This window comes from Lonchura striata, chromosome 1, assembly GCF_046129695.1.
Source record: "Lonchura striata isolate bLonStr1 chromosome 1, bLonStr1.mat, whole genome shotgun sequence".
NCBI lineage: Eukaryota > Metazoa > Chordata > Aves > Passeriformes > Estrildidae > Lonchura > Lonchura striata.
Genome location: NC_134603.1, coordinates 14,132,280 through 14,141,468, shown reverse-complemented (window position 1 = coordinate 14,141,468; position 9,189 = coordinate 14,132,280). Strand labels below are relative to the sequence as shown.

The 9,189-nt window shown below is 44.3% G+C and overlaps 1 protein-coding gene across 1 annotated transcript; it reads left to right on the top strand.

The window, feature by feature from the left end:
- The first annotated feature begins 202 nt into the window (after positions 1–202).
- CCN3 (cellular communication network factor 3) lies at positions 203–6,343 on the top strand. Its single transcript, XM_077781569.1, has 5 exons — positions 203–276; positions 385–608; positions 860–1,111; positions 2,965–3,170; positions 5,148–6,343. The coding sequence occupies exons 1-5, from the start codon at positions 203–205 to the stop codon at positions 5,442–5,444; spliced, it is 1,053 nt and encodes a 350-aa protein (XP_077637695.1). The 3' UTR covers positions 5,445–6,343.
- The last annotated feature ends 2,846 nt before the right edge of the window (positions 6,344–9,189 follow it).

The window sequence follows — 9,189 nt, the reverse complement described above, 5'->3', positions numbered from 1 at the left end:
CGGCTCGGCGCCGCCGGGGCAGGTGGCGGAGGGAGCGGGGGGAGCCGAGGGCCCGGCCGGGCTCCAGCTCTCCGCCTCCGGCCCCGGTGCCCGCCGTGCGGGGGTGGTGGCGGAGGGGGGTCCCCGAGCGCCTCTATAAAAGCGGCTGCAATGGCTCTGCCGGCAGAGCCGAGCGGGCGGCGGGCAGGCGGCGGCCGGGGCCATGGCGACGGGCGGCGGGCAGGACCTGCCCGCCCTGCTGCTGCTGCTGCTGCTGCTGCTGCTGCTGCTCCGGCCGTGCGAGGCGAGCGCGGGGCGCCCGGCGGGGCCGGCGGCCGGGGGGAGCCGGCGGCCGGCCCGGCCCCGTGACCCGGCCCCCGGGGCCGCTCTGTCCCCGCCGGTCAGCGGCCGGGAGCCGGCGTGTCCCCGCTCCTGCGGCGGGCGCTGCCCGGCCGAGCCGCCGCGCTGCGCCCCGGGCGTGCCCGCCGTGCTGGACGGCTGCTCCTGCTGCCCGGTGTGCGCCCGGCAGCGCGGCGAGCGCTGCTCCGCGCTGCTGCCCTGCGACGAGAGCAGCGGCCTCTACTGCGACCGCGGCCCCGAGGACGGCGCGGCCGCCGGCATCTGCATGGGTAGGTGGCGAGCGGCACGTCCCCGCCTGCGGCTCTCGGGGCGGCGGGAGACCCTGCCCGGCCGGGCCCGCCGCGCCCGTCGCTGCCCCGCGGCTCTCCCGCCGCCCTCCGGCAAGGGGCCGGTCCTCAGCACCACCGGCGCTGCCCCCGGTGCTGCGGGAGGTGCCAGCGCGGACGCCGAGGGGCTGGGGGGGCCGGGGACTGTCCGGGTGCCCTCTGCCTCTGCGAAATGCTTCCCCTTTTCCCACTAGTGCTGGAGGGAGACAACTGCGTGTTTGATGGGATGATTTATCGCAATGGGGAGACGTTCCAGCCCAGCTGCAAGTACCAGTGCACCTGCCGCGACGGCCAGATCGGCTGCCTGCCCCGCTGCAACCTGGACCTGCTGCTCCCCGGCCCCGACTGCCCCTTCCCCAGAAAAGTCGAAGTCCCTGGAGAGTGCTGTGAGAAGTGGGTCTGCGACCCTGACGATGAAGTGATTTTGGGAGGTTTTGCTATGGCTGGTGAGGAAAATAAAATTACTTATTATAGTCATTGTGAGCAGGAGGTGATATCATCGTGGAAATATCCACAGGATTGCCAGGTTTAAGACATATTGCTTGTATGGTCAGGTGTTTTTCTGCCATACAGTGACTAGTATACCAGTGGTTATTAATAAAGGCAAAGCTCATCAGGTAAAAGAAAGATTCAGAGGATGAATATGCATAGTAGTTTTAAAAGTTAATTAATGTAGTTCCCAATTTTTAAATTTCTGTTTATCTGATATGCATTGGTTTTGTGACCAGAAGAAAACAAGGACAAGGTCCTAATCCGCCAAACATTCCCACACCAAGGAAAAAAGAAAAAAAAGATGCAGTCTTGCTAGTTGCTCTGCAAGAATATTTTTCAACATATATAGTATTATAACAGTTTAGTCTACAATATATTTTCTCCCCACTGAATTCTGCAGCTCTTACAAGTGGTCAGCACGGTAGCTAAAATGCCAGTGAATTCCAGCCTGTCTTTGATAGAGTGCTCATGTTTATTGATGGCATTAAAAACATTACAGAGTACTTGTAGAGGCAGTGGTTATAAACACAGTGAATGGATTTGTAAGAAAACTCAATCCATTCCAAAGTGCAGAACTCAGGCTTTTAAAAAAAGCTAGATAGGATTTTCTTCTTTTTCAGTTTTTTCCTATTTTCAGTTTTTGTACTGAATTATGTCTCCATCCCCATTAAATGAAACTCTTAGTTCAACATGAATTTTCATAACTTTCTTCCAAGAGTGGAGGGCACTGCATTCTCTTCCAGTCACTGCTCTTTGTGATCTTGGGCAGTTAGTTATGCCAAAACTCAGCTAATCCATTTTAAAAACAAGTGAGAAAGGATTGAGGAAGAAAAGCTGGAGTAGCTTTTCAGTGTGCTGTGAAGTGTTACTTGTAAAGCACATAAGGTGTAAACAAAAAGTTTGACACTTTTCTATTACCTTTCCTTTCCTTTGATTTGTCTGATGGTGACAGGCTAAGCCATAAGGTGCCTACAGATGAATTGTCTGCATTCTTTCGGCAATGGCCATCCCTCTCTGGAGGGCACCTTTTTTTGGATCTTTGCCATTCAAAAGGCAGGAAGGCTGTTGCAGAGGAGCTTAACAGCAAGAGCTGTGACTGACGGCTCAGCTGTATTGTCTCCTCCTGTTGGGTACTGTGCTAATCAGTGAACAAAACTGTGCCTCAGCAATGTTTGCCCAGTGCAGCTTTACACTGCCAGGAGAGCAGGACGGTGGTCAGACCTGGCCATGGCTTTAAGTACCTGTGATAGTTCCTGGAAATGGCTTCCCTCGAGCCTCCCCACCATCACCCTGGCTGTAGGCTGTCAATAATTGACAAGATGGCGTGACTTTATGACTCTCAGGTGTAAAAGGACTTTTGTTCCATTATGTTTATTGGTTTAGATAAAAAATTCAGCCTCTCTCAAGTACCTAATATAAATACTTTTATGACATAGCTTTAGAATTGACTTGTGTCATATTTCCATTAGAAAGAGTGAAGAATAAAAATCTGTTAGGATTCTAAACTGATTTAAAAGTCAGCAATAATTCTTCCAGCTGTGGACTTGAGTGAACAGAATCTAAATGCTTTGCTGATTACACTGATAGACATCTTTCTGCTTTGGGGCTTTTTTTTTAGACATAGGAAGTTGCTATTCAGGATTCCTAAAAAGTCAGCTTTTCAAATTTCTAAATCCTGTCAAAGGCATGGATTTTGAACCTTATTTTGTCTCACATGTTCCTTCTCAGACATGATGGAGCTCAATTAGATATTAAGATTTCATGTGAGTTTTTTTTGTAATAAAGTTCTGTGGGGTTTTGTCTCCAGCCTACAGGCAAGAGGCCACACTTGGGACTGTGACTGATTCAAGTGCCAATTGTATTGAGCAGACAACAGAATGGAGTGCTTGTTCCACCAGCTGTGGAATGGGCTTTTCCACCCGTGTTACCAACAGGAATCAACAGTGTGAAATGGTGAAACAGACACGGCTTTGCATGATAAGACCTTGTGAAAATGAAGAGTCATCGGATAAGGTATGCTGCAGAGAGTGAGGCAAGGCAGGTCTTCAGCTCTAATTCCAAGGTTGCAATATTACAGTCTGCAGCGGTCCAGATGCAACTGTACATAAATGCACCTTTTAGCACAAGTGCAGCAAGCTGAGTGGTTTTGGTAAAGCAGTAGACTTGCTGTGTTTGCTCAGTAGCTTTGTGCTGCACCTCCAGCGGCTCAAGGGAGGTGATTTCACCCCTCTGCTCCACTCTGGTAACACCCCCCCGGAGCACTGTGTCCAGCTCTGGGGCCCTCAGGAAGGACATGGATTTACTGGAGTTAATCCAGAGGAGGGCCACCAAGGACTGGAGCAACTCCCCTATGAGGTAAAGCTGAGAGAGTTGGAGTTATTTAATTTGGAGGAGAGGAGGCTTTGAGGATACCCTACAGCCCCTTGCAGTACTTAAAGGGGGCCTACAAGAAAGGTGGGGACAGACTTCTAGTAGGGCCTGTTATGGTAGGACAAGGGCTAATGGTTTTAAACTAGAAGAGGTAGATTCAGACTAGATATAAGGAAGAAATTTTGCATCATGTGGGTGGTGAGACACTGGAACAGGTTGTTCAGGGAAGTAGTCAGTGCTGCATTCCCAAAAATGTTCAAAGTCAGACTGGACAGTGCTCTCAACAGCCTGATCTAGTGGAAGATGTCATTGCTCATTGCAGGGAAGTTGGATGGGATAACCTTTAAAGGTCCTTTTCAACCCAAACTGGTCTATGATTCTATGATAATTTAAGTCATCCCAAACAGATCACATGTACTGCATGTGCAGGTTGACAGTTCACACAGTCTAACTTCTCCACAAATGCAGCTGTACTACCTGTACCAATCAAGAGTTGATGCAGTGCTACAGAATGGATATATCAGATTTCCAGTCTATTGAGCATCTGGAACAGCAGGGAAATGTGTGAAATGTCTGCTTGATTAAATTAAATGTTATCTTAATCCTTATGATATTTTTTTTCCCAAAGCAGACCCAATACTGACATTCTGGTGTAAAAAAAATTGTATCTAAGAGGGAAGACTTTTATACTTCTACTCATTATGCAAGTGTTTCTGTCAGGGAAGATAACATTTAGCTACGTAAGAGGCCCATCAATTTATGTAATGTTCTGAGTGTTGGAAAGCATTTCTAAGGCCTTTGCTGACCAGTCTCTACAGTTTTATATACTGTATTTTGTAAAGGAGATGAAACATGTGGGAGGAGTTGAAGAGATTAACAAGAATAATCAGAGGTCTAGAAAACATGTTCATCTAGGGAAACCAGATAGAACTGAACTTCTCCTGAATGCAAGGGAAGAGAGATATGTTCTCAAATCTGTATTCAGATATTGCAGCCTGTTTTGAGTCCATGGAGGATATAACAAGAAATTGAGGGTTTAGACTGCATAAAATTAAGACATGAGTGAAAATGTACTAGGCAGTAAGAATAGTGAACTCTTGGGGTTGTCTGGGGCAGATGTGGAGTCTCTGTCATTGAAGACTTCCAAGGACAAGTTAGTCAATCATTTATTAAAAACATGTCTAGAGCTGGTTGTGCCTCGAGTCCCAGGAATGGGTGATGACTTTTGCAGTTAATTTTACCCCCTTTTCTCCCCCTGAACCTAATCCTGTAACTTGCTCATTTGACTTGTTGATTCTCTGATGGAACTACACTAGCCTGAGAAGTTTTTCAGTAGAGTATAATTTCTTAATGAATGTAGACTGGGATTTTCTCAGATGAAAAGAGTGGATTTTAATTATTTGTCTTTCATTACTGGCCCACTAACATGCTGGTGTTGAAGAGCAGATCTTGTCACCTGTAGGTAACTACTGAAGCAGTTTCAGGGTCTTCTTGCTGTTGAATGAATAAAGACAACTAATTTAAATTCGATAGATAGACCTGTATCCTTGCATGTCAGTTGTTAAATGCTGTCTGTCCTACGCAATGATATATCTGTTGTCTCTTCATCTTTCTCTTTAGAAAGGGAAGAAATGTATCCGGACGAAGAAGTCCGTGAGGGCGGTTCGCTACGAGCACAAGAACTGCACGAGCGTGCAGACGTACAGACCCCGCTACTGCGGCCTCTGCAGCGACGGCCGCTGCTGCACCCCGCACAGCACCAAAACCATCCAGGTCGAGTTCCGCTGCCCCCAGGGCAAAGCCCTAAAACAGCCAGTGATGCTGATCAACACCTGTGTCTGTCACAACAACTGTCCGCAGGGTAACGTCGTTTTCTTCCAGCCGTTAGATCCCACGTCTAGTGAAGCAAAATTATGAAAAGCATGAATTGCATAACACAGAAAGTATAAGCAGTTTGTACAAAACTTGACCCACAATTAGGTGAATGTAACAATCGCGTATATGAAACCTTTAAAATGTTTATCAGAATGGTCTTTCAAACTAGGTGCTTTTTTTCCCCATACTTTATTAAATACCTCATTTTCCATTTGCCCCCTCAAAATGTCTTTTAGTCACTTGAAGGAAATTTTGTACCTTGGACAGAGCCTTCTTTTTTTCTGGTAGTGCCATAAAAATTACAAAGACAACAGCAAGAGTTTCCCCTTGAGTTACGGGGATCATGCAGCGAGTTTCAGTGGGTGTAAGAGTGGGCTTCTTGAGAGTCAATATATTCCTTGAGGAATATATGATACTGCATCAAATAAGCTTCCAGGCTCTTAACTTCTCTTTCCTTACCACATATAAACACTCCAGAAGTGTTCTTTTTTCTTTTTAATGAAACTCTGTTTTTTGATGACAGTAAAATCTTACTGATGGAAGTGTTACATTCTTGTGGCTTATAAAGTACCTTCTGTCAATACCTCTGACTCTGAGGATTAAGATTGCACATAGCCCTGGAAATGACATAGGGTAAAATCTCTTATCCTGAAGCACAGCAAGCTGATAGCTAACAGCAATTAAATTCCTCTTTGGTAACTTCACTAGCAGTCTAATCCAAAAGCAAATTAAATCAGTGTTATATAAGAATTTGATTCTAATCCATGCATGTCTGTAGATATAACTATTTGGATGCAAATATAATATATCTGTAAATTCCTCTGAAATACTAACTGTATCATTTGGTGCTTCATTTCTTTGATAGGTGTATATGTAAATAGAAACTGTACATACTGTAATATAACTTTAATAAGTAAATAAACTTTATGTGATTAAAAATATTTTTTGCTAAAGTTGTCTTTCTTAAACACCAGCCTTTAACAGCTAAAAGCAATGGGAAGAAAAATGGGTCTGCAGACTCCTAAAAACAAAAGATTATTTATTGTGTTCCTGTACCTTATCTTAATCGCTGCCTTAAAAGTCATGCAGTGTCTTGCTACAGGGAAGGATGAATAATGTGTGGGATATATATTAGAAAGGAGTTTTTTTTTCAGAGTAAGTTAGCCTGGGAGATAGGATGACATAACTAAGGTTATAACTGAAATATAGTGGTGGTGGTGAGGAATAATTACACAATTCAGAGTTCACATTTGGGTCTGAACAGCTAACAAAGTACTTCACTGGGTCATGCAACACTTCAGCCTCACAAAATCAGCCTGTGACCATGTTTGTGTTAGGTACTCTATGGCAATACCCTCAAGAAATAAGTCTGAGGGTGGCAGTCTCATGTGTGTTAAATCATGTATATAGCAGGACTGTGCCAATAAGTACAATTGTGGAGACATTCAGCTTCTTCAGCTATGAGACCCAGTTTAGCCTGGTGTGTGTCTGTTAGTGACAGCAGAGTTGTACTTATGCCACAACTGTTCTATAACCATGTGGTAGGAAACAACTCTGTCTTGAGAAAAAAAGGTAGAAAGCCAATTCTTATATTTTGGCCTAGTGTTCTACTCTCCTAAAGGAGCTGTCAAACTCTGGTTTGGCAATTCCTGAGACACAGGCTGGGATTCAGTTGAAGGTTAAGGCTCCTCATTTTAGCCAGTGAAGCCTAAGGTAAAGATAACTATGGGCAAGCATCAACACCTAATAGGTTTTTAGCAACTTTTAGGTTATCCTTGAAATTATGAGGCCCTGGTGCTGATTCAGTTGAGCTTTAGATACATTGGGTCCTCATCTGAGCTCCTGCATGTCTTTCTCCACTAACTGCACCAATGATTAATTTCTCTGTAGTCATTGCTATTGTTATCAACACATCCCTGACTGCCTTATGCATTTCAAGCAGCTAGAACAAGACCACGTTTGTGCATTCATACAACACTCCCTGCACAATTTAATTCTCTATCATAGAATCATGGAATAGTTTGGGTTGGAGGGCACCTTTAAGGGTCATCTGGTCCAACCCCTCTCAACGTGAGCAGGGACATCTTCCAGTGCTTCAGGTTGCTCAGAGTCCTGTAAGCTGACATTGCATGTTTCCAGGGATGGGGATCTCCACTTCCCTGGGCAACCTGTTCCAGTGTCTCACTACCCTCATTATACAAAATTTCTGCCTTATATCTAGATTGAATCTATCTTTTTTAGCTTAAAACTCCTCTCTCTCAGCCTTTCTTCAGAGGAGAAGTACTCCATCCTTCTGACCAGTTTTGTGGCTCTCCTCTGGACCTGGTCCAAAAGGTCCATATCTTCTAATGTAACACCTGCTGTGCTAGGAAATGCCAGGACCTAGACAGGACATGGCCAGGACTCCTCAAAGCAGCTGAGAAGTAATTAAGGAGTAGATCAGAATCCAGGAGAGATGGAAAAAGGTGTTTTTAAAAATCACTTTCAAGCCACATCTCCTCCCGTTTCCTCCCTCCACCCCAAAAATCAGGCTGGTTTGTACAATGCTTCTCTAATATAATGCAAGCTATCACATATTTCTCAGGGTCATCTTGAAAATTACAGGCACCTTGCAACTACTGAGCAATGCAGCAATAATGTCTGGACAAAAATAAACAATTTCTGGATTAATAAAACCCAGCTAATCCTGAGCCAGATGTAATTAGAGATGAATGCAATCAGCTACTGACTTTGTATGAAGTAAAATTGTTCATTCCATTTGACAGTTCCTCTATGCTATATCATACAAATCCAATAAAAGCACAAGTACCAGGGAGAAGCAGTTTAATAAGTAGCTTCCACTTTGCAGGCAATTTAAAAAGCTCATCTGGGATATGAACCCACCATACTTTGTACATTAAGGTCATTTACTACTCTTAAGTTTGTGGGTTTTTTCCCACTACAAAGAGTTTTATTTCTGATATTTTTGAAGATACATAAATGCAGCTTCCTGCTGGGACTTTTCTTGTGGATGGTCCATCACTTCCTTTGGAAAGGGAATGCGTGCATGTCGCATATGAGTTCAAGAGCAACTTGAGTAAATCCTTTTGCCTACACTGTTTTTCCAGCACTTTAAACTGCTGTCTGCACTTCAGTGAACCAGTGCCAAAATGCCCTCATAACCTTTCTTCAACCTTTCTGTCTTTAACCCATTTTGTGAAAAGGCAATTGCGTTGTTGTGAGCACTGCAACCTCCACAAAAGAGAAGTGCTATAGTATTCAAGTCCTTGTTAGCCATCTTTATAAAGACCTGAATGACAGCAGTCTCCATGTCTTCTTACATTACTATAGCAGCTCAGCATGAAAAATTATCTTCTGGAAGGAACCCCAAATGTTTCCTTTAGACAAAAGGAGACAAAGATCTGATCCAGTTTTACTCTCTTTTAGACTATATACAAATACCAATTCAGTGGCTATTTTTACCTCAGCTCAATTGATACAGCTTTTCATCTGCTCTCAGTTTGGTTATACTCATTCAGATTTGTTTTACTTTAATATGGACAGTTGCTACCTCAATCTCTGGGCTAATTTCAGCCTATTCCTGAAAAAGCTTTTAACACTGAATTAATTAAAACACAACAGTGGTGTGTCAAACCTCTGAAATTGATAAAAGGAAACTCCAGTGATAAAATCCTGAACATTTCTGGTGTAGAACTTGATTTTACTAAAGAAGGGAAGTTAAATTACTCAGATTGGGAAAAATTAAAGTGTCTCATTTTCGTATCTCCAAGGATTCATATCTGACCAT

Coding starts and splice junctions, on each gene's coding strand:
- CCN3 (XM_077781569.1), top strand. CDS start 203: ATGGCGACGGGCGGCGGGCAGGACCTGCCCGCCCTGCTGCTGCTGCTG. Junction 277..384: donor CTGCTGCTGCTGCTCCGGCC/GTGCGAGGCGAG, acceptor CCCGCCGGTCAG/CGGCCGGGAGCCGGCGTGTC. Junction 1,112..2,964: donor GGGAGGTTTTGCTATGGCTG/GTGAGGAAAATA, acceptor TTTTGTCTCCAG/CCTACAGGCAAGAGGCCACA.